General features: G+C 60.2%; 2 protein-coding genes across 15 annotated transcripts in view; one reads left to right on the top strand and one right to left on the bottom strand.

Moving 5' to 3' along the window:
* The window catches only part of NUP188 (nucleoporin 188), a 52694-nt gene extending 44641 nt beyond the window's left edge, over positions 1-8053 (top strand). The window contains exons 31-44 of the mRNA XM_046021995.1: positions 216-293; positions 389-474; positions 684-829; positions 1540-1721; positions 2842-3042; positions 3234-3326; positions 3768-3926; positions 4133-4270; positions 5044-5118; positions 5198-5431; positions 5528-5659; positions 5935-6008; positions 6143-6272; positions 6401-8053. Coding sequence (XP_045877951.1) covers positions 216-293; positions 389-474; positions 684-829; positions 1540-1721; positions 2842-3042; positions 3234-3326; positions 3768-3926; positions 4133-4270; positions 5044-5118; positions 5198-5431; positions 5528-5659; positions 5935-6008; positions 6143-6272; positions 6401-6577 — 1905 coding nt within the window. The 3' untranslated portion in view covers positions 6578-8053. The remainder of the gene's footprint in view (positions 1-215; positions 294-388; positions 475-683; positions 830-1539; positions 1722-2841; positions 3043-3233; positions 3327-3767; positions 3927-4132; positions 4271-5043; positions 5119-5197; positions 5432-5527; positions 5660-5934; positions 6009-6142; positions 6273-6400) is intronic.
* A 51-nt stretch (positions 8054-8104) lies between these two features.
* Positions 8105-23514, bottom strand: SH3GLB2 (SH3 domain containing GRB2 like, endophilin B2). Of its 14 annotated transcripts, none has more exons than XM_046022001.1 (14): positions 23319-23514; positions 18480-18621; positions 17525-17653; positions 14345-14478; positions 14003-14095; positions 12608-12619; positions 11880-11942; positions 10752-10901; positions 10323-10346; positions 9777-9866; positions 9345-9445; positions 9068-9082; positions 8717-8957; positions 8105-8435 (listed from the first exon to the last, which is right to left on the bottom strand). In XM_046022001.1, the coding sequence occupies exons 1-14, from the start codon at positions 23379-23381 to the stop codon at positions 8328-8330; spliced, it is 1365 nt and encodes a 454-aa protein (XP_045877957.1). In that variant the 5' UTR covers positions 23382-23514; the 3' UTR covers positions 8105-8327. The 14 variants fall into 14 exon arrangements, with proteins under 14 accessions (XP_045877957.1, XP_045877954.1, XP_045877953.1 ...); XM_046021998.1 differs by lacking the exons at positions 10752-10901; positions 23319-23514 and adding exons at positions 11081-11172; positions 21245-21494 and having other exon boundaries at positions 10323-10392; XM_046021997.1 differs by lacking the exon at positions 23319-23514 and adding an exon at positions 21245-21494.
* Between the last annotated feature and the right edge of the window lie 209 nt (positions 23515-23723).

Raw genomic sequence — 23723 nt, 5'->3', positions numbered from 1 at the left:
CCTTTGAAGGGTCTGAGCAGAAGACATTGTCAGGAGGAGGAGGCGAACCTGACCCGGTTTTCACCACATCTCAGGGTAGACAAACAGCAGGGAGACAATTAATTAGGAAGACTGTCACTTACCAGTGACTAATTGCCTGACGGAAGACCCTGCGTTTCCTGGCTCCTAGAGTCTGGAATATTTCCCCCAGTGCTGTTTCTCCCGTTCCTTTGTAGGCGGAGGTCATGCACCTGACAGACTCGGGGGTGCGCCGCCAGCTCTTTCTTGACGTGCTCGATGGCACCAAAGCCTTAGTAAGTGGCTCTGGGAGGTTCCACATTCCTTCCGGGGAAAAGGTGTCAGCTTGCAGGAAGCCCACCTTCTGACGCATCTGCTGTCCCTCCCTCAGCTCTTGGTCCCAGCCTCCGTGAGCTGCCTCCGCCTGGGCTCCATGCTGTGCACTCTGCTGCTCATCCTCCTCCGGCAGTGGAAGAGGTGAGCCCTGCCCGCTCCTCTCTGCTGAGCCTTCACTTTCCCGAGGGGGAGAACATGGGTGTGGAACGGGCTCGCTTCTCATCGTGGGGAACGGGACTGACCTAGCAAGCAGATGGGGGCCAGGCAGGGGGCCCGGTGGGCCTCCTGAGCATTTTGTGGTCTCACGTGGGGTGTGTTGTCCTACCCTCTCCGCCCCTTACTGTTTCTAGAGAGTTAGGGTCTGTGGATGAAATCCTTGGGCCCTTGACGGAGATTCTAGAAGGAGTGCTACAAGCAGACCAACAGCTCATGGAGAAGACCAAGGCCAAGGTGTTCTCAGCATTCATCACAGTGTTGCAGATGAAGGAGATGAGAGGTGAGGGGCAGGGGAGTGGGGACAGCGGTCTTCCCACCCCACTGACAGCCGGCCTGGTGTCAAAACCGGCTTCGTCCGATTTTGAGCCAGACGTTTCTGCTGTGTGGTTTGAGCTGACAGTCTTGGAACACGTGTCAAGAAAACTCTTTTTTGGGATCCCAAAAAAGGGATGGGTGGTTCAGTCAGTTAAGTGTTTGCCTTTGGCTCGGGTTATGCTCCTGGGGTCCTGGAATCAAGTCCTGCATCAGGCTCCCTGCTCAGTGAGGACTCTGCTTCTCCTCTCCCTCCGCTGCTCCCCCTGCTTGTGCGCACTCTCTCTCTAAATAAAATCTATAGGACAAAAAAATTCTTGGGGCATCTGGGTGGCTCAGTGAGTTGGGCCTCTGCCTTCGGCTTGGGTCGTGATCTTGGGGTCCTGGGATCGAACCCTGCCTCAGGCTCTCTGCTCGGCGGGGAGCCTGCTTCCCCCACTCTCTCTGCCTGCTGCTCTGCCTGCTTGTGATCTCTCTCTCTCTGTCAAATAAATAAAGTCTTTAAAAAATGAGAAAAAAAAATTCTCTTTCTCTCCCATCTTGTCCCCCCAGCCCTGGCAGATCCCCTCCTCTCAGCACTGTACATTCTCTCTGCCCATCTGGGGAGGGAACATTCGGTGTTCCCTGAGAGTTGACGTGGTGAGCATGACCATGTCCCTCCCTGCCTGTGCTCTGCAGTGAGTGACGTGCCCCAGTACTCCCAGCTGGTGCTAAACGTCTGTGAGACCCTCCAAGAAGAGGTGATTGCGCTCTTCGACCAGACCCGCCATAGTCTGGCATCAGGCGGTGCCACAGAGGACAAGGACAGCATGGAGACTGATGACTGCTCGCGGCCGCGGCACAAGGACCAGCGTGATGGGGTGAGGGAGTGCCCTGGGGAGTAGTGTGTCCTGCCCTCGCACATCCAGCAAGTGTAAACCGCCTGCTCAGTGCCAGGCCCTGGGGTGATTAGTGAATGAGACATGTAGTCACTGCACTTGGAGTTCGCAGCCTGGCGGAGGACATTGACAAAGCAGATCCGATGCGGAGATATTGGGGATTCCATCGTGGCGAGTCCGCACGGGAGAAATGCCAGGAGAACCTACACCTTGGGGTTCTCACCTAACCTAGGGACTTAGCAAGAAACCACCCTTTCAGCCGCGACTTAAAACGTTGGTAAAGCCAGGCAGGCACGGGAGCAGGGAGGATTGGGAAGCGAGAACAGGGCAGGTGAGCCGTGGTCTGAGTCCCCTGGTGCCCGGAGGAGAGGCTGGGGTGAGGCTGGAGTGTGGGGGGCGGGATGGCCAGCGGCTTTAGCAGCATCTTTAATCTGGATTCTAAGTGAACGAGGAGAGGACTTGAGTTAAGCAAGGGAGAGCTGGCTTTGGGAAGGTCACCCTGGATGTGCTATTGAACGTTTTCTAAACTGTGTCCTGATTCACTGTAGTGGGTCTCAAGCTGAGCTCATTTGGTTACAAGCAGTATTTTTGTAATGACGTTTTTTAACGTCCCTCGTGCACAGCCGCAAGAGGCTGCATAGGATAATGCGTAAAGAAAGTTCAGTGTGCTTCGCAGGTTGGAAGGGAAGGAAAATACATCAGGGACATGTATATACAGGGACAAGGTGTAAAAAATATTTATTACTGGGCTGTGATGGTGAAAAAGAAGCTTAAAGACCCACTAGTATGAAGAATGCACTGGGGAGGGTCCGGGAGGGTGGAGGAGGACCACCTGGGAGGTGGGTGGAGAGGGGCAGAGGCAGGTGTAGTGAGCAGGTGAGAACTGGCAGGTTTGGTAATGGGAGAGAGAAGAGTCAAGAACTGTTGCTGGCGGGTGGCTTATTAGCGAGGATGGAGCCGTGCCCTGAGAGGGTCGGGAAAGACCCCAGGTCGTTTGAGTCAGGCTCACTTGGAGACGTGTGTGAGGGCCGCTTGTCCTCCTCCTCTCCCCCCTGCGCTGCTCTCTTCACTCTTGCCCATCTCTACCCCTGGGCGCTGGCAGGTGTGTGTCCTGGGCCTGCACCTGGCCAAGGAGCTGTGTGAGGTGGACGAGGATGGTGACTCGTGGCTCCAGGTGACTCGCAAGCTCCCCATCCTGCCTACCCTCTTGACCACTCTGGAGGTGAGCCTGCGCGTGAAGCAGAACCTGCATTTCACCGAGGCCTCGCTGCACCTGCTCCTCACGCTGGCTCGCACTCAGCAGGTAGGACGCAAGCCCGAGGGCGGAGGGGAGCCTCTCGCTTGTGCTGCGTGGCTTCCAGCCCCGCCTGGGATGGTCCCAGAAGCTCTGGTCTGCCCGAGAGTGCCAGCTGCCCCTGGACAGGGTGGCTGCAGGGGACAGGTCCCAGGAGTGATGGGGCTGGGACCAGCTCATCCCTATCATTTCCCTGTCAGGGAGCCGCAGCAGTGGCTGGAGCTGGCGTCACCCAGAGCATTTGTCTGCCTCTCCTGAGTGTGTACCAGCTTAGCTCCAATGGGACGGTGCAGGTGAGTGCGGTGACCCGCCGGGGGCCTGGGCTGCCGCCGGACTGTGGCTGCAGCGGAAAAAAGCCTCCCTGTTTCTGATCTCGTACTCGCCCAGGAAACTGCTCTTCAGAGGCTCACGTGATGCCCTGATGGTGTGGACTCCTCCCTGTCCCCCGCCCTGATTCCTAGCAGGAGAAGCTCACATAGGTAGTTAGTGGCTGACCTGAGTCTAGAACCCGGGATTCTTAAATCTCTGCCGCGTGCTCTTGCCTTGTAACCATGGGCCTAGGACCCCTCAGGCCCTGCTGGTCACCAGGCCGTGGCCGTGGCCGTGGCTGTTCTGGGTTTTTTCCTCCAAGCAGCCTGGCTACCTTCACTGCTGTGTTGTAAGAAGGCCCTGCTGTGCCCCTCAGCTGGATTCATCGGTATGTGTCCTGGTCTTGTCTGCTCTTTGTGTCTTAGACACCGAGCACCTCTCGGAAGTCCGTGGATGCCCCCTCTTGGCCGGGGGTCTACCGCCTCTCCATGTCTTTGATGGAGCGGCTTCTCAAAACTCTGCGCTACAACTTCCTGACCGAGGCCCTGGACTTCGTGGGGGTTCACCAGGAGCGGACCTTACAGGTGAGGGGCTGCCGACGTCGTACGGGTTGGGGCTGAGGGTAATGGGGGTCTGGGCCATTCTGGACCATTCAGAAACTTCTAAGCCAAGGTACCCATTGTGCCATCGCCTCTGCGTTTGTGGGCTCAGGAGCGGTCCTCCCAGCAGAAGGGCAAGAGCAGGTGGGTCGGGTCCCTGATTGAGCCCGTTCTCCCGTCTTCCCTCCCAGTGCCTCAGTGCGGTGAGGACCGTGCAGAGTCTGGCCTGCTTGGAGGAGGCTGACCACACGGTGGGCTTCATTCTGCAGCTCTCCAGCTTCATGAAGGAATGGCACTTCCACCTGCCGCAGCTGATGCGGGATGTCCAGGTGGGGCCTTGGACAGGGTTCCTTGGGTCGGAGTCCGGGGACATGCTTGCGTGTGGGGGTGGTGGGCACTGTCTGGCGCCCCTCTGGTGAACTGCAGGCCTGTTCCTGGAACGTGGGCATTTTGCCCAGCGAATACAGGCTTTGCTTTCTTCATGTAGCTTTCTCTGAGGCTGACGCTTTCTTTCCATAGTAAAGGAAAGCCTTGTAGCTTAAGAACTTGGGCTCGGCTGGAGACGTTGGTTCCCATCCCTTAGGGATGGGCTGGCAGGGTCGGGGGTGAGGGAGGTAGGGAAAGAATGGGTCCCGGAGTCAGATAGGTGTCTCATTTTTCTGACCTTGGTTAGGTCACTTCCGGGTCTGTGAGCCTTTTTCTTCTATAAAATGGGAAAATGATCCCCATTGTCTTTTTTAAAAAAAGTTTAAGCAATATCTGTACCCAACGTGGGGCTCGAACTCACGACCCCAAAGTCCAGAGCCACGTGTCCTACAGACAGGCACCCGGGAGCCCCTCCCCATCTCACTTCTTTACTTAGGACCCATCGTATGGGCTGGGCCTTGAGTAGGTCCCAGGGAAACCTCATGCGCCCCTCTTGCCCTAGCTCGTAGGCAGGCGTCCTCAGTGGCGGTAAGATCTGCTGCCTGAGAACATGGGAGGTGAACCCCGTGGGAGCTCAGGGATGGAGGACTCCGGGGGCTCGGGGGGAGGTCTGGGGGGCCCGCTCGGTCGGGCTGCTGCTGAGCGCGCCCCGCCCCTGGCCCCGCATCCCCTGCAGGTGAGCCTGGGCTACCTGTGCCAGGCCTGCACGTCCCTGCTGCACAGCCGCAAGATGCTGCAGCACTGCTTGCAGGTGAGCGCCCCCCACTGGCTGCCCGCGGGGCCGCGGTCCCGCGTCTCGGGATTCCACCTCCGTTTCTTGTCTCCCTCAGAACAAAAATGGGGACGGCATCCCCTCGGCTGTTGCCCCCCGAGTTCAGCGGCTACCCGCTACTGCTCCCACGCCCCCCTCCTGCTCCTCCTCCAAGCAGCCCACGGCGGACACGGAGGCGTCGGAGCAGCGGGCCTTGCACACCGTCCAGTACGGGCTCCTCAAGATCCTCAGCAGGACCCTGGCGGCCCTGCGCCACTTCACCCCAGACGTCTGCCAGATCCTGCTGGATCAGGTACCGGCCTTCCCAAGTGCCCACGGTGAGCTGCCGAGGCTCCCCTGTGCCCTGGGGTCCTCACGGGTCTCCACATCACTCCTGTCTTCTTTGCAGTCCCTGGACCTTGCCGAATACAACTTCCTCTTTGCCCTGAGTTTTACCACTCCCACCTTTGACTCTGAGGTGGCCCCCTCCTTCGGGACCCTTCTGGCTACAGTGAATGTGGCCCTCAACATGCTTGGAGAGGTAAGCTGGGGGCTGTCACACTCTGGCCCCTCAAACTTCCAGTCTTCCTCCTGGTCTCCTGCTGCCTAACTGTGGCCTCGAGCACGTTCTCGGCCCTCCCGAGCCTGTTCCTCTTCCCAACCGAGTGTGCGAGAGCCTCCCCGGGAGGGTTATCGCGAGGCCCGAGTGAGGTCGCGGACAGCTGCTCCGTGCCCGGCCTGCGGGTAGGAGGCTCACAGGGAGTCCCACCTGTTACCGTTACCTGCTTATTTTTTACCCCGTTTCTCTTCTTCCAGCTGGACAAGAAGAAGGAGCCCCTCACCCAGGCTGTGGGGCTCAGCACACAGGCGGAAGGGACCAGGACGCTGAAGTAAGGAACGCTCTCCTTCTAGAATTTGAGCTGGGGTCAGGACCCCCGTGGGTCAGCCATCCCGTTGGCTCGGCGCCATGCCTCCTGCCGGCCGGCTTGGCTCAGCGCACAGAGCCGCCCTGTGCTCTCCGCAGGTCCCTGCTGACGTTCGCCATGGAGAACTGTTTCTACCTGCTCATCTCCCAGGCCGTGCGCTACCTCAGGGACCCGGCTGTGCATCCCCGGGACAAGCAGCGGATGAAGCAGGAGCTCAGCTCGGAGTTGGTATGGACAGTGGGCTCGGACTAGCAGGGGGCGGCTGATGGGGATGAGCCTGTGGGGTCCCACCCGGCCCCCCACCTCCCAAGGCCGGCCAAGGGGCCCGGGGCTCATCTAGGACCTTTCTCTCCTAGAGCACGCTGCTCTCCAGCCTCTCCCGCTACTTCCGCCGGGGGGCGCCCAGCTCCCCTGCTGCCGGCGTTCTCCCCTCACCTCAGGGCAAGTCCACCTCTCTCTCCAAGGCCAGCCCGGAGAGCCAGGAGCCCCTGATCCAGCTAGTGCAGGCGTTCGTGCGGCATGTGCAAAGATAGGGCGGCGGCCGCCACCCCCCACCCCCCCGCCAGCCGGCTCGGTGCCCCGGGCCGCAGGGGTGCTGCCGGCCAGCCCGATGGCCTGCGTGGGACTGAGAGCAGCACCTGTCTCCTGCCCGCAGCCCCGACTCCAGCCGTCCACCCACTGGCATTATTTTTATAATAGATCAAGAGGTCCACAGCCAGGTGGGAGGCACGAGTCTGCTGCACTTGCGCCCTCAAGTCCAAAACGTCCCAGGGGTTATGTTCCTTCCCTCAAGCATTCCCCACTGCACCTGCCCCCGGCCCAGCGGAGGCCGGGAGCCGGCATCACGTGTGGCCGGGAGCGGCTGTGTGCACGGGTCTGAAGATGTTTTCCGTGCTCTGTTCTTGCAGTTTTTGGTAATACTGTGGTCTATTTATACAAATATTAAAAGACTGTTTATAGATAAAAGGGTGGTGTCTTCAGGACCTGGGGGTGAGCATCGCGATCTCAGCGCTAAGCACGGCCTCCTCGGCCAGGTGCCCAGGAGTGGAGCGGAGGTTTGGGGAAAGCAGAATATTGGCTGCGGCTGACGCAGGTGGACACTAATTCTCCCTTTCCTGGCTCGCCCGGCTCTCGTTCCCTCACGCCTACCACACTGCATTTACCAGCTGGCCGAGCCTCTCACGGGGTGTGGCCTCTCCTGAAGCCCCAGTCCTGTTTACAGCTCCGCGCCCCTGCCTCCCTCCCTGCCCCTCCTTGGGAGCAGGACCTCCTCACCAGAGAGCAGGGCCCGGCGAGGGGCCCTCACCTGAAGTTTCTAGAACCAGACTGACCTGAGCTAGAGTCCCTGTGTGGCCACTTGCCCGTTATGGAAGCTTGAGGACGTGACTCTGGTCTCTTCCCTCGCCTGTGAGGACGGCCTGAGCACACGCGAACCGGCCACAGTCAGCAGCTGCAACCCTCACGCACGGTACTGTCCGCTCCGCTCGGCCCCCATCTAGGCAAGTTTCTCTGAGGAACAAAAGGTCTCCGCGGCCTCATGTGCAGGAACAGAGCTACCCCCGGAGCCACGCGTGCCCTGCGGGAGGAAGGGTGGCCCGGGAAGGAGAGAGCAGGAAGCCACCCTGCAAAGGTTTCCCTTGCCCACCCTCGGGGCCAGCCCCAGGGGCACCCACAGCCCAACAGGAGCCCAGGCGACATGCACGTGAAGGACAGTTTATTATTTGTCACTGGCTAGAGAGCAAGCAGACAGGCAGAGTAAAAAGATCAGTTAAAAAGTGAGTGTGGAGAGGTGCAGGCTGAGCCACGGAACTCGGCGTGAGAGTCCGCGCGGGAAGGGAGGGCAGCACCTGGGAGACACCACTCCGCCCGGCGCCCCTCTGCCCCCCGGGCCCCAGCCCTGTGGCACACCTGCCTGCCCTCCCCCCGCATCTTGCTCCTTTTGGCAACCAAAAGGCAGGTGCTCTCTGGCCAAGGGCACACCCCAGGCTTCCCGCGGGGCCTGGGGTGCCTCGGGCAGCACTATGGCCGGTCCCTCCACCCTCCTTGGCCGGAGCCAGGAGGGCTGGGGAGCTGGGGAACTCGGGGGATGCAGGCGGGGTGGGGGGCTCCAGAAACAGGGCTGGGGGAGGGCCCCCCCCCCTCACAGCTGGACGACTGGGGGCCCGGACAGAATGGGGCCCGTCTCCCCACCCTGAGCAGCTGAGTCACCAGCAGACAAGTGGCAGGGCTGCTCCCGTCCTCTCTCGCCCGGGCCAGGGTGGCAGGGGCCTGGAGGGGGCCAGCTTAGCTGAGCAGTTCCAAGTAGGTGACTGGGACCTTGCCCTTCTTGTTGCCTCTCTCGCCAATGAGCCAGTCTGGGTCCATGCCGGGCAGGCTGTAGACAGTGATGAGCTGAAGAGGAGGGCAGAGAGGGCTGGTCATACCCCAGCCGGGGCAGGACGGCGTGGGGACAGGGCTGTCAGGCCCCACGAGACCCGGGCATCTGTACCTCCAGAGGCGGGCGTCTGCCTCCTCGCCTGCTCTAGGGAGAGCCGCTTCCTCAGGGCTGCAGCTGCCTCCACTCACCTCCCAGCCCCTGCCGCCCCCCAGCGCCCCTCAGACTTGCTCCCCATTCCAGTTCCCTGGAGCTCCTGAGCCCGGCCTTGGCCACCACCCCGCGGCGCCAGGCCCACCTCGTCAGCCAGCAGGGCCAGCTCGCTGCTGTCGGCCGCCTCGTAGTCGTAGAGGACCCGGGCCTTCCGGGTCCCGCTGGCGGGGGGGGTCACCTCCTCCAGGCGGAGAGCGGCCTCTCCTGGAGGGGCCAGGCCAGACGCAGAGGGGCCCACGGGCATAGTGGCTGCAGCGGTGGCGGGCGAGGTGCTGCTGAGGGGCGGGGAGGCGGGCTCCGTGGTGCCCACGAAGGTGCCTGGGAATCTGGAGAGGGTGACACCTCAGCTGGGAGCCGTGTCCCCGTGGGAGTCCCACGTGTTCCACCAAACGCCTGGGCCCACTGCCACAGAGGCAAGGGGACTCCAGCTACTTACATGGCTCCCTGGGAGCTGGCAGCATGAAGGGAAAAGCAAGGCGAGGGGAATCGTGAGCCACACCTCCCCGCCCCTGCCCTCCTCCCGCCCAGGCCAGCCACCTTCCTGCCACTCCGACAGGCCTGTGAGGCCCCGACAGAGGGCTTGGTCAGGGGCCCTCTAACCCGCCCTGCGTGTCTGGGGGCTTGCTGGGCCGAGGGAGAAGGTCTTTGCCCCCGGGGGGAGAAGCGGAGGGGCTGCTTGTGGGGCCTGGGAGCCAGGGGACCCCAGCGGGCACCTGCCCAGCTGCCTCTGCAAGTCCAGCATGTGGCGGTAGCACTGTGCGTAGTAGGTGGTCTGGGCCTCCACGAACTCGTGCAGGCAGCGCAGATGGTTCACCTGCGGGGGGAGAGCGGCGCTGGCTTGGGAGGCGTCCCAGCCGACCAGACGCTCCGTCTCCTGCCTGAGCGCAGACCCCGGCCTTTAGCACTCAGTCCTTGGCCCCAAGCCTCCGGCTCCCTGGAGAGCAGGGAGGGCTGCCCGGCCTTTGGCACTTGGACCAAAGCTAAAGTTCCACCCTGAGGACCCTGGGCTCAAGCACTGCCCCTCGCCAGCTGCTTCTGAGATCCAGGTTCACGGTCTGCGTCCTTGTGGAGGAGTTCAGTCGGGGGCCCAGGGTGGGGCCAGGAAGATGGTGGATGACGGAGGGGCGGCCCAGGGCGGGACTCACGTGAGTGCTGCTGATTCCCTCCAGCAGGAGTCGGGTCACTTCAGCCTGCCGGTCAAACTCCGTCTGGGCCACTCGCAGCTCCTGCTCGGCCTGGGGAAGGCAGAGTGGGACGGCGGCTGACAGCCACAGCGGGCCCTACCTTCCCTCCCATCTGTGGTCCGCCCTGGAGCAGCCTCCTCTCCTACTCTGGGTGCAGAGGACACATCCCCCTGGGGACGCGGACAGAGATCTTGGTGGCGGGGTGCACCTCTCACCCCTGACTTCAGGCCTGGAGCCCTGCCCCCTTGCCGGGACCCCTCTGGACCTATTCCGTCGCAAGCGGCCAAAGACAGACCCATGGGTGCCCTGCCACAACCCTGCTGTGACACTCTGTCCCTGGCCATCTGACAGCGCCATTCCCCGTGTGCTCAAGAGGAACGGTGGGGGCAGTGTGCCCAGAGAGAGCAAGTAATACCCCCGACGGTGGTGGAGCCCAGAACCGGAAACCAATCTGACCCCCGCCCGCGGCACCCCCGCCCGCGGCCAGCCTCCCGAGTCCAGACTCACCTTGTCCACCTCATCATTCCAGAGCTTCGGAGACCACGACAGGACCGGGCAGCAGGGGAGGGAGGGGGCACTGGTCAGCGGGGGAGTGGGGTGAGGACGGCTGAACCCCAGAGCCCGCGCCCTGCCCCAGCTCCCCAAGACCCCCCCCCGCCCCCCCATACCCTTCCTCACTCCCCCAAACCCAACCAGGAGCTGAGGCTGGGACGCGGCCTGGTGTGAGCAGGGTCACTATCAACCACATCCAGCCCAACATGCCGCATGCAGGGGAGGTAGGGGACAGCCAGCTGGGAAGTCCTGCTTGGGTTTCTCCTACAGCGTAAGCCCCCGGGCTCTGATGGGAGACCCAGTGTCCCCCATCCCACCCTGACAATTAGCTAAGGCTGGTGGGCTGGGACGCAGGGCCGTGTGACCCTAGGCCAGTCACTGAACCTTTCTGTCCTTCGGCAGAGAAAGGCAGCCTCGTGCCCGAGTCACACTGGGGTTCAATGGCAAAAGAAAAAAACAGGGCGGTCTCCACCCTCCGGGATATTCCTCCTTCCACTCGGCCCAAGAAGGGGGGCAGGAAGTGTCATCCAGAGTCTAAAGAAGAAAGACCCCCCTCCCCCCGCCACGACTTAGGAGACCCGTTTCTCCTGCCCAGTGCGGGAACTCTATCCTAAGATGATGGCCTGAGGGATGGAAAGCAGGACAAGGCCAGCCCTGTGCCCCGAGATGTCCCACCACAGTGCCATTTAGAAAACCAAAACGTGGGGAGTGACCTCTGCGCGCGCGGCCGGAGGACACGCAGAGAGAGGGGCCTGCTGGAGTGCTCTGGCGCTGCCGCCCCGGGGGACGATGGCCCGGCCGCCGCCTGAGGGCACAGACACACATGGCAACATGCTATGATGGGGGCGGAGAGAGCCAGACTGGCCCGTGCAAGTGCGTGCCACCCCCCCGTGGAAATGGAAGGTCAGAGAAGAAGGCAGAGAAGGCACAGCAGTGGTGGCCACGGGTGCGACGGGGGAGGTGTGATTGGCCCGTGTCCCGCACTGAACCGGAAATACCCAGGAACAACACAGGAGAAAAGAACCCGTGACACTCGGAGCCTTCAGCCCCCACGGCTGCCCTGGGGCCCCGGACACTCCTGCCCCCAGCCCGCTGGTCCCCACCCTCCCTGCTCGGGCTCGGGGTCCCTCCGCTGCCAGGATGCTGGGGGGCAGGTGTGCCAGAGAGGTGGCTGGATGAAGAGTGCCCCCCCTTGTCACAGCTCTGGGGTTCTCAAGCCCAACGTGGACTGGGGGGCAGTGCCCTTGATGGGGGGTGAAGGGCAGACCTTAGGGTCCCAGAAGATGGGGCCTGCGCTGTCCCCACGCTGTGTGGGGCGGCTGGCCTGGCCCCAAGCTCCAGTGTGGCGCAGAGAGAAGCGAGGCCAGTGATGCAGGCGCAGGGCACAGGCAGGCGGCCAGGAGCAGGGCTGGTGCCTTCCTGGCTCGGGGGACGCGCCCTGTGTTCCTGGTGCCGCGCGGTCCCCTGGTGCTGGGGCGGAGAGAGGCCGGGCGGCCGGGGTGGGGCGCTTACCGCGGAGGCGCTGGCCGAGAGAATGTAATTACGCGGTCTAGTCTCCTGAAAGTCAGGCACCGTCTGGCGGGAACAGAGGTCACGGAGGGGAGGGGGGTCATCCGGGGCCAGGCGCCGCCCCAGCATCTCCCACGGGGCGGGGTTGTGGGGGGAGGCCAGGAGCCCCGGCCCAAGGGACAGGAGGCTGCAGACACATACCACACGGACCCTTCTCCCCGCTCCAACCTCCTGGACACAAGGTGGGCTTGGGGACATGGAGAGTCAGACAAAGACCAGGTGGGTGGTCGCGCTGGGAGCCCAGGAAAGCAGACGCCAGGGAGCCTTCAGGTGAGTCGCAGACTGGGCCTGGCCCCCCTCCTCCCTGGACCCGAGCCTCGCTCAGACATTCCGGTTAGAGCCACAGCTCTCCAGACCAATCACCCCCCACCCCGGCTTTCTCCATCCCAGAATCTCCACACAGGACCAGGCCCCTCCCCCACAGCAAGGTGGACGGACGGACGCATGGATGGACAGGGTGACAGGCTTTCCACGTTTGCAAAAAGCTGACTCACACCCTCCGGTGCCTGGCGCCTCCCTAAACCAGAGGCTGCGCAGGGCAGAGGCTCTGGGGGGGGAGACCAGCTGCTTGCAAAACGCCCAGGACGTCCCCTGGGCCGGCCAGGCCCCTGGGCCCGAGGCTGGGACGGGCAAACCAGAAGCAGCACAGCACGCAGGAAAGGTATACTCACATCTCCCTCACACTGAGCCAAGTTACCCAAAGCAGAACGGAAAGGAACAGAAACAAAGAGGTTAGTGAGTCCACAGCGCAGGCGGGAGCAGGCCCCCCGTGGTGGGAGGGGAGAGCGGGTGGCAGGCAGGTGGGCAGACGACCCTGCCGTCCGGAAGGAGTCCTGCTCTGCCCGTGTGCCTGGGTCTGCGCGGGAGGGCAGGGATGACCCGCCGGGCTGCGGTCCTCTGGGGCGCTCGCTGTGCCTGGGTTGCCCCGGGCCTCTCTGCAGAGGGCGCGGGGCCTAATTCGAGGGCTTGAGGCTGTCTGGGCCAGACAACTGGGGAGGAGGTCGTGCCGCTCTAGTGACTAAGGAAAGGCTCCCTTGGCCTGCCTGGTGGAGGAGAAGCCGGTTCTGGCCGAGGTACTCCAAAGAGACTATCCTGTCCAGCTGACTTCAAGAGGTCAGCCCCGTAGCCATTGGTCATCTCCCCCAACCACAACAAGACGCCAGTGCTGAGCCCCTGCCTCGGATCTGGACCCCACACACCCGGGTGTGCTGAGACCCTGCCCTTGGCTCTCACCAGAGGTGGCACAGGCCGAGACTCCATGGTTCCCAGGGGCCCCACTGGGGGAGAGGGACGCAAGGAGCATGTGGGGCAGCTGAGAGTCTGCGAAGACACAGGTGACAGTACCCCCGGCCTGCCCTCGACCTGGTTCCCGGGTGTGAGGTGGCCTCTAGGCCCCCACACTGCCAGGTGGCCTGACATGCCGAGAGCGTGCTCCCCCTCAGGCCTGCTCTCCCCACCCCGGCCTAAGCCCTGGGCAAACTGTGCCACACTCCATCGGCTGGCCTGGCCAGGCCGAGCGGGCCTCAGTGAGCTGAGAGTAGAGGGAAGGCCTGACCCAGGGCCATGGGATTACCTGAAAGGGCCCTCGGTCATGTCCCTAAGAAGGTGCGCGGTCCAGCTCCGGGGTTCCCACCATCAGGGCACCCTGGGACCAGCGCTGGAACAGCGGGTGGGGGAGTTAGTAAGGGGGAGCCATGCCCGGGCAGAGCCGGGGGACAGAGCCGAGCATTCAGGAAGGGCAGGGCAGGGCCATGCGAAAAACTCCAATTGGTTGTCTGTCTGGGGAGGCTGTGGCGTGCCCTGAGCCTGGGTCGGGGCAGTGCTGGTCAGCCCACCCCATAAATGTGTGCCCTGGGACCCAGAGCTCTGGGTGGCCAGGGTTCCCTGGGCGGGACGGGCAGAGAGGCATGACCTGAAGCGGTCAGCCAGGACCAGCATCCCCCAGCCAAGCCTCTCCAGGCAGGGAAAGGGAAGAAAGGTCATGCCAAACGTCAGGTCCCTTCACCCTCCCTTGGCTCCAAACAGAGCTGGGGCTGGTGGGGCGGGAGACCAGCAGGGACACCTACCGTGGCTTTGGCCTCTGCAGCCTTGGCCTTCTTCAGCCGCGCTTTGCAGGCATCCAAGTCCAGACGCCGGTTTTGCAGGAGGCGTCTCTCCTTCTGTGGGGAGGGGGAGCAGGGAAGAGTGAGACCCTGGGCTGTGGCAGGACCGGCCCACGGGGCCATCAGGGCCCAACAGGGAAACCGAGGCCCAGACAGGGAACGGTCACCCACGGTGTCATTCGGCCCACAAGAGCCCCATCTGGGGAGCCCTGGGAGTGCTGGGCTCCCGGCATGGAGGAGAGCCTGTCTCGGCAGCTCCGAGGAGGACAGCAGTGACCAGGAAGCGGGGGGCCCCCGTCCTCTCACCGAGATGGTCTTCCAGTCCCCTTCCAGGAAGTTGCGCAGGGGCGTGAGGAAGTTGATGGAGGCCGCGTGGATGAAATCCCTCTCCGCGGCTCCCAGGCGCTTTTCAGCTTCTGCCACCTTGGTTAGTGTCTTCCCTGATTAAATGGAGTTTAAGGGTGAGGACGAGGCTCAGGCTCAGGCTGCTCGGACCCTAAGGGAGCGCCCAGGGAGAGGCAGGCGGCGGAGGCGTGAGCACGGCGGGCTCCGTGCGGAGCGGCTGGCCCGGAAGCATGCAGGGCGACCTGCGTGTCTGTCGACAGGACACTGACATAAACAGCGGGACATCCCAAATGCGGACTAGGACACAGTGTGACAGAGATGAGGGGGGCGGGGGAGGAGACTTCCAGAACAACACAGAAAGCACCTCAAGAAATCCTGTTCCCAAAAAGCAACAGTAAAAATGGGTATCGCTGTCAAAAGCAAACGTTTCTGGGCTCTGGAAATTGACCAAATGCGAAGATACTGAGAATATTTACTCAAGAACTACTGGACCTTGATAGGAACAAGGTGGGAACCTGTGGCTTCCCAGCATGGGGCGGTGGGGGGGGCCTCGCCCGGTCAGCTCTGCGGTTGGTGCAGCTCTACCCCGGGCGGGGCAAGTCGGCAGGTGGGCAGCCGGGTAGGGGTGGGGGATGGGCTGCAGGGGAAGGTAGTGGTATTGGGGTTGACTCGGTTTGGGCGGGAGCACAGAATAATCCAAATAATCCAGGGGACCCTGCTGAAACAGCTGACTCGAACAGGCAATACTGGTTGGAAGAGCTCTGCCAGAAATCCAACAGGGGATCTGGAAACGAGACGGTAATCTCGTTTACTGAAAATTTAATAAAATGGCGTATGTACATCCAACTACATCAATAATTCTGTTAAATACAAATGGATTAAACACTCCAATCAGAGAGTGAAGATAGAGTGGATTTTTAAGAAAAAATTCAAATACGGCGCCTGGGTGGCTCAGTCGGTTAAGCGTCTGCCTTCGGCTCAGTTCATGATCCCAGGGTCCTGGGATCCAGTCCTGCATTGGGCTCCCTGGTCGGCAAGAAACCTGCTTCTCCTCCTCCCTCTCCCCTGGCTTGTGTTCCCTCTCTCAGTCAAATAAATATGTAAAATCTTAAAAAAAAAAAAATCCAAATATATACTATCTATAAAAGACAGACTTTAGATTTAAACACATAAATAGGTTGAAAATAAGACAGAGGAAGGTACCATGTGAACTATCCTCCCAAGAGAACAGGAGTGCGTGAACTGCTGTCGGATAAAATGGACTTTACTGTGAACGTGACCAGGGACAACAGCATTTTACAAAGATATGAGTCAATTCGTCAGGAAGATATAACAATAATAAATACACAGACCTCACAACAGAGCTCCAAAAACATATGAAGTAAACACTGACAGTCTGAAGCCAGAAACAGAAATAGCGGGAGACTTCAGTACTTCAGTGGAGGACAAGACAAAATCCGCAAGCCCACAGAGACTAGAACAACCCTGTCAACCGATCTGGCCTGTTGTCTCCACCACACTCCACAGCAACACAGCATTCGATCTCCAGGGAACAACACTCTCCAGGACAGACCATCTGCTAGGCTATAAGCAAACCTTCCTAAATGTAAAAGGTTAAAAATCATACAAAACATGTTCTCTGACCACAGCAAAATCGATTAGGAATCAACAATAGAAGGAAACTTGGAAAATCCAAATATACGGAAATTAACCACCATCCTGCTGGTGGAAATACAAAATCCCACAGCCACTTCGGAAGACAGTTTGGTAATTTCCTAAGAAGCTAAACTTAAGTTTACCGTGTGACCTAGCAAGCCCAGGAGATATCCAGGAGAAGGGAAAACATGTGCCCTCACAAAGTTCCGTGTGCAAATGTTCGGAAGGACACAACCCAAACGTCTAGCCATACAACGGAAGACTTACTATCCCACAATAACAAGGAATGAAATCCTAAAACACATTATGGCACGGATGAACGTCAGAGACGCTACGCTCAAAGGAGCCGGATGCAAAACACGGCACACCGTGGGGGGCCTGGGCCGCTCAGTCAGTCAGGCAACCAACTCTTGCTTTCGGCTCCGGTCACAATCTCGGGGTCACAGGATCGAGCCCCGCGTCCGGCTCCATGCAGAGCCCGCGTGGGACACTCTCCCCCTCCCTCGGCTCCTTATGAATGCGTGCGTGCTCTCTCTCGCTCTCAAATAAATAAATAAAATCTTAAAATCCACCCAATACAACATGTGATTCCATTTATCTGGGAGGTTCAGAAAAGCACACTTATAGGCACACAAACATGCATGAGTAGTTAGCCGCGGGGACTGGACGGGGGACTGACTAAGCAGACATGGCCTTTTGTGCACGAGACAGAAATGTTCTTTAAATAGGATTGGGGGGGGATGTTTGCACGACTCTGTAAACTTACGAAAAAGCACTGAATTATACACTTAAAACAGGTGCATTTTATGGCATGTAAATTATATCTCTGTGAAACTTTAAAAATTAAAAACAAACAAACAAAAAGAGGGCAGCGTCTCTCTCTGTGCCACTGGGAGAAGGTGGCTAACACGATACCGAGATGAAAACTCAGGTCGCAGAAGGGTACACACGGTACGATCCCATTAAGAAAGGCACAGAAACCGGAACTGGGTAAGAGAGACTTCCATTTCTCACTGTTTTCATCTGCATTGATTGAGGTGTTTGCAAGGCGAATGAAGTTTTTTCACTTGTTTATTTATTTATTTACTTATTATTATTTTTTCCAAAGATTTTATTTATTTATGTGACAGAGACCACAAGTAGGCAGAGAGGCAGGCAGAGAGAGAGAGGAGGAAGCAGGCTCCCCGCTGAGCAGAGAGCCCGACGCGGGGCTCCATCCCAGGACCCTGGGATCATGACCTGAGCCGAAGGCAGAGGCTTTAACCCACTGAGCCACCCAGGCGCCCCTCGCTTGTTTATTTTCATTTATTTCAATTTTTTTTTTCATTTTTTCCCCTTTCATTCATCCAGTTCATGAATGTTTACAAGTAGATATTATTTGTGTACTTCAAAAACACAAAGCAAGAAAGGAAGGAAGGGAGGGATGGAGGAGAGTTTGAGAGCAGGAGACTGTGACCCCTGACCCTGGCGGGGGGCTCGGCTCACCATAGGGAGTGGCGGGCCCCAGCTCACTGGCCGCCTCCGCCATGTACTGAGCCAACAGCTCCCCGTTGGTGACCCGCGAGGGCACCTTCCTGTCCAGCTTCTCATACAGGAACTCCTCCACGCGGGCACCTGCAGGGAGACAGCAGCCAAAGCCACGGGGCTCTTCAGTACAACCCAAGGATGGCAGCCATGGGGACAGAAACAGACCCAGACCAGGGCCGCCCACGGGGGTGCCTGGCCTGGTGACAGGCACATGACTCTCTTTCTGGTGCCCATTTCAACCTAGTGAAACCAGCACTCAGCCCCGTAGGACCCCTCACTCCAGAGAGGAGGAAGCCACAGCTCAGAGACATGAAATGTCTACCCCAGGTCACACAGCTGGGGGCGACAGGCCCAAAGTAAAGGCCCACTCCCTTCTCCCTCCATAGGATGCGGATTTATAGAACCTAATACACACATGGACGGTCCTCCGGCGCTGGCTCCAGAAAGCTCCAGGGACACCCACTTATACAGGAGACTAGGAGGCAGATAGCATCACGACCCCAGGACAGCCCTCCCCCCTCCCCCGGGTTCTCCTGCCCATGGCTTCTGCGTGCCCCTTGCTCACGCTCGCTGCAGTGTGACTCAGGGCAGGCCCTTCTCCATCTCTAGGCCCCACCAGCCTCTCAATAGACTGAGCTCATGCTTTCCCTGCCTCTTCCCAAGCGTGTTTTAGCCTCAAGCATTTCTCCAACTCCTTGGTGCAAAACTCTTAAACCTCCACTGCCCCAGAGAGTACATCCTGGAGCCCATCACTGGCTGCTGGGCTCTTTAACTGCTCGCCCCGCCCTAAGCAGGCCTCAGAAGCCCCAGTAACCTGACCCAAAGCCCGTGTGCCACCCAGGGCCACGTGCAGCCCAGGCCTCCTGCCAGCGGCCTCCAGCCCCTCGCCCAGGACCGCCTGGCGCCCACTCACTGGGGTTGGGTTGCAGCAGCACCTCCGTCTGCCGTAGGATTTTCTCCGTCCAGTTCTTGGTGCTGTCTGCCCGGGCAAGAAGGTTTTCAAAGTGTGCATCCAGCTCAGTCCTCTCAGCCTGGCCGAATTTCTCCTCTGTGAACTGTGGAGGGGGTAGGGTTGAGGGGTGGGGGGAGCTCGGAAGGGGGGAAGCAAAGACTGCCCCTGCCCCATGTTTCTATACCTCCTTCCCCCTCACCCAACTAGAACCAAGCCCAAGGTCAAGAAACTGGCTTTGCCCCTAACCTGCTCTGTGACCTTGACCAAGTGGTTCAATTTGCCTCTCTGTAAAATTAGGCTGGACCAAAGGCTGGGGATCATGGCTTCTTTTGGAAACCCAGAAAGCTAGAGACCCCCCCCCGCAAAATGCACATTTGTACAAAATCTAGCTTATTACTTAGAGGGATAAGGAGTCATTGGGAGCCGAGTTCTAAGGGTCCTCCCAGCTTGACAGGTGCTCAGGGAATAGCAGGGGCACAGAGCAAAGTCTGGGGTGATCACAGGCTTCTTGGGGGACGGGGAGCCAGTGGGGAGGGGGTGCCAGGGGAGTGAGTGGGAAGACCCCAGGTCTCGGAGTCAGAGGGACCTGACTCGAGTCTCAGGTCTGCACTGATGAGCGGTGGGACCTTGGGCAAGTGGCTTTGCCTCTCTGGCATCAGTTTCCTGAGCTGCAAAATGAGAATAATAAATAATACCAGCTCCAGCTCCCTCATAGCTGAAATAGGAAGAAATGAGAAAGATGTGGGTAAGGGGCGCCTGAGGGGGCTCAGTCAGTGGAGTGCGCAACTCTCCATCTCAGGGTCATGAGTTCGAGCCCCGTGTGGAGTGTGGAGTGTACTTAAAAAAAATAAAAATTAAAAAAAAAGAAAGAAAGAAAGATGTGGGTAAAACATGAAGGCCAGAGGGGCGCCTGGGTGGCTCAGTGGGTTAAGCCTCTGCCTTCAGCTGGGATCGAGCCCCACATCGGGCTGTCTGCTCAGCAGGGAGCCTGCTTCCTCCTCTTTCTCCGCCTGCCGCTCTGCCTAGTTGTGATCTCTTTCTCTATAATAAATAAAAATCTTAAAAAAAAAAAAAAGACAGGAAGGCCAGAGTCTTACAGGGAGTCGGCTGTGAAGAGCTGATGGGTGGAGAGGCCGCGGGAAGGAAAGGGAGTGTGTGGGGGTGGGACAGCCACATGGCTGGCCTCTGGTCGCCTGGTGCGGTGGACAGGGAACACCACTAGCCCCTCAGAGCCAACTGCCGGGCACGCACAAGGCTTAGAAAGCTTGGCAGCCCCGCCCCAAGGCCAGGCAGGAACGGGGATGTCCCACCAGTCAGAGCCGGCAGAGGCTGTGCAGGCCACGCGAGAACAACCTGGCCCAAGTCCTGGCCCCTCTGATCTAGAAGGCTCCGGCAGAAAGAGCCTGTTCAAGGTCATAGTCAAATAGCAAAAGGGCATAGACCTGCAGGAGAAAGATCAGTAATAACGCAGCAGTACCGTTGACCGCGTGGTGGTCCAACCCTGGGCTATAAGCATTTGACAGCAGTGGCCCACCGACATCTCCGAGAGCCTCCAGGACAGTTGGGTCAAGTTTCCCATGTCACAGATGAGGCCACTGAGGCTAAGCAAGGGGCAGACTGTGCTCAAGTTAGGGTCATTCCGGGCTGGGAGTCTGGAGGCCCTTCCCAGACTGCTTGGCGGTGATCAATCATCCAGAGGCCAACAACAGCTCCAGCCCAGCTGCAGGGAGGCGGCGGCAGCCACGCAGAGTCACTGGGCAGAGTCACTGGGCAGCCATCAATTATGCAACAGGGCTTGGGTTTCTCACTGCAGGCCTGGGTGGGTCAGGCTGACAGCCTGTGGCTCCCTACCTGGGAAGCAGCCGCTCCCGGCCTCCTCCCACCTCTGCCCACTCCTGGGCCTTCTCACACTCCCTAGACCGGGGCCTCCCAGAGCCAGGCCCCGAGCAGGCCTCACCTCACCCAGCCCCTTAGGGGTAGCCTTAGCCCCATTTTCCAGATAAGGACATCAAGGCTTAGAGAGGCAAAACCACCTCTCTGGTCTTTAGTTCCCTGCCCTGGCGAAGGGGGATTAACAGGACCTATCTCACAGGAGATCTGGAAGCACACAGCACAGGCCTAACAAACCTTAGCTGCTCTCACCATGACCACGAATAGAAGGCCTTCTTCATGTTCCTCCTCCGAGCTACCTAGGAACCCCCGTACCCCAACAGTACCAGGCACCCTACTTGAGGTGATTATGTCACCCAAATGTGCACGGTTAACAGCAGCCCCTCCCCACTGAGCCTCGGGGTAGCCCTCCCTCACACCCCAGGCCCACCCAGGTTCCATATCCTACGGGGCTCTCCGGATCTCCATCCCATGTCCAATGTTACCGCCTCCTCGCGGCCTTCACTACCACGAGTCCTCCCACCACTGTTAACACCGCAGAAGTTGCTACGAGCAGCATTAGTACTGTGGCTTCCAAGGCCCACTCCCACCTACGCTGGCATCATACCCAATATGCCCCAGGTTTTCCTGCCTCAGTGCCCTTAGCTGGGCATTTCCCAGCCCCTGGACCAACTTCACGAACTCATCCTCACTTTCAAGGCATGGTTCAGGGAGCCGGAATCCCCCATGCAAAAGGGATCCTGCTCTCCCAGGGTCAAGTTCAGGTTCCCTACTGGATGGCGATGGGGCAAGGCTCTAAAAGGTGTCCCTGGTACATGGAGGGGCTGACGGCTTACCCAGTAGGTCCTGGGACACGGCATGGTGGCACCTCGGCAGAGAAGCTGCCCACACACTGAGAATGAAGAACTCCTTCCCATCCCTCCTGACGCCTATCTCCAGGCAGCCTGGCCTCAGCAGGTCCCAACGGTCCTCTCCTACGCAGGTGATATTTCAAGACTTCTCTCCTCTGGCCTGCCACCCTGCCCCATCACTACCAAGAGGAAGGGACCCATGCTTCAGGGGCTGATGTCTGCAGAGTCCGAGGCTGCTCCCTGCACAACGGCAGCAGCAGGGGGTGGGCGTGCAGAGCCAGAGAAAGCCTCTATTTATAAAGCTCCCAGCTCCCTCCTCCACCCCAGAGTCTGGAGCCTGGGCGCTGGCTCCCACTCCAGTACGGGTGACCCACTGGGCCTGCCCCGACCAGGACCAGGAGAAGTGAGGCCGCAGAGCTCAAGCCTCCCCACACCCCAGGCTCTGCAGGCCCTGGCCGGGTCAGGTGCCAGTGCCCCACAGTAGCAGGAAACTGGCGGATCAGGTTCTTCCCAGATGTGGGAGATAGAGCGGTTGCCATACCAACACTGGGAGGGTTCCCACCTTCCAGATGAACTGAGGATAGGCAAGGGGCTCCAGGGTCCTAGCAAACCCACTAGGGCTGGGATCACCTTGTGGGGCCTGAAATACCAGGCAGCAAATCCTCACTGGGGCACTAATCCTCAAAGGGACACGGGACATGGTGCTTTCTAGTAAACATGAGCGCATGGGTTTCCCAGAGACTGTCTGGGGCTGGGCTTCTCCAGACAACAGCAAGGACAAACAATAGGACTGGCTCCCAGAGCACTGCGACAGGCCAAGCCCCAAGTCCACAGCCACCTCTGGAGGCAGACTGGTGTTACACCCGATTGACAGGAGGGGGGAAAGTGACTTGCCCAAGGTCACAAGCCATACTAACTAAGTTAACACTACTAGTATGCTTGCCTTTATTTTTTTTTAAGATTTTTTGTTTTAATTTGAGAGAGAGAGAGAAAGCATGGGGGGGGGGCAGAAGGAGAGGGGGAAGCAGACTCCCTGCTAAGCAGGGTCTCCAACATGGGGCCTGATCCCAGGGCCCTGGGATCACGACCTGAGCCGAAGGCAGATGCTTAACTGACTGAGCCACCCAGGCGCCCCATAAGCTTATCTTTAGGGAGCAATGTACATGCAGAGCACCCAGCTATCCTCACAACCATCCTGGGAGGGAGGGATTGCTAATCCCATTTTTCAGATTGAAAAACTGAGGCCAAGAGATGAAGCCCCTTCCCCAAGGTCACAAGAGGGAGCATCCATGCCCGTAGCTGCCTCCAGGTCTTCACCATTACATTAAGATGCCTCAGTTTCTCTCCTGGCCCCAGAATGCGGATAGGACTTGTTCCGATCCCGGCACCATCCACCTGGACAGCTGTCCAAGGAGGGCACCCAGCCAGACCTCAGCCCTCTCCCCATCCTCCAGGCTTGGAGAAATAAGAGGAAACAGGCCTCCCGTGCAGCAGAAAGGAAATAATCCCAGCCCTCCTGGCTTCCGGGCTGACTATCCAAGCGTGTACAGGGGACCTGACGGAATCAGTACCACCAGCCCATTGCACGGGTGCAGAGACTGAGGCTCGGAGAAGGGAAGGGGTCGTGGCAAGTGCATGGTCCTTGGGCCTGGGGCTCAGGCCTCCGGACGCCTGCCAGAGTCACTGCTGGGAAAGGGCGGGGAGGCAGGGGCCTCTCGGGGCTCTCTCCCTCCTGGGGCGGGAGCTACGGCAGCGGGGTAACCCAGCCTGCAGAAACCGTGGGCCCCGATACTCCCCCCGGGGTAACTGGGCCGCGGCCCGGCTCAGTCGCCGGGCCCGGGTTACGCTGAGTGTGCGGCCAGAGTGGCCCGCCGCCCCGGGCTCTTTCTTCTGGGCAGCGCCGCAGTAGGGGATGTGAGGGCCAGGGTGTCCCGCAGCGGGGAGAGGGCGGCAGCCTCCAGGGGCTTCTCCTGCGCCACCCTCCCCCCCGGCTCTCCTGCAGGGGTGCTCCCGGCCCGCCCCACATCCGGGCCGCGAGGCCCGGGGCGCACGGCCTCACCTGCACGGCCCGGGTGAAGAAGATGCCCGCGTCCGACGCCAGCTTCTTCATGTTGAAGTCCATGGCGCGACGCGCGGCCGGCAGCGCTCAGCCCGAGCGCAGCCTGGCAGCCCCCAGCCCGCCGCCGCCGGCCCGTACCCCGCCCACCTGCTGCCGGTGCGCCCTCCCTCTGAGCGCCCAGCCTCAGCGCACCCGCTCGCCAGCCCGCAGCCGCCGCCGCCGCCGAGCTAACCCGAGCGCGCAGGGCGGGGCGCGGGCATCGGGGGAGGAGCCCGCTGGAGCGCGCGGGGCGGGGCGCGGGCCGCGTAGGAGGAGCCAGCCAGAGCGTGCAGGGCGGGGCACGTGGGAGGAGCTAGCCGAAGCACGAGGGGCGGGGCGGGACGGGGCGGGACGGGGCGGGGCGGG

This window comes from Meles meles, chromosome 11 (genome assembly GCF_922984935.1).
Source record: "Meles meles chromosome 11, mMelMel3.1 paternal haplotype, whole genome shotgun sequence".
Taxonomy (NCBI): Eukaryota; Metazoa; Chordata; class Mammalia; order Carnivora; family Mustelidae; genus Meles; species Meles meles.
The sequence above is the reverse complement of the archived record's forward strand: the minus strand, read 5'-3'. Positions and strand labels throughout refer to the sequence as shown.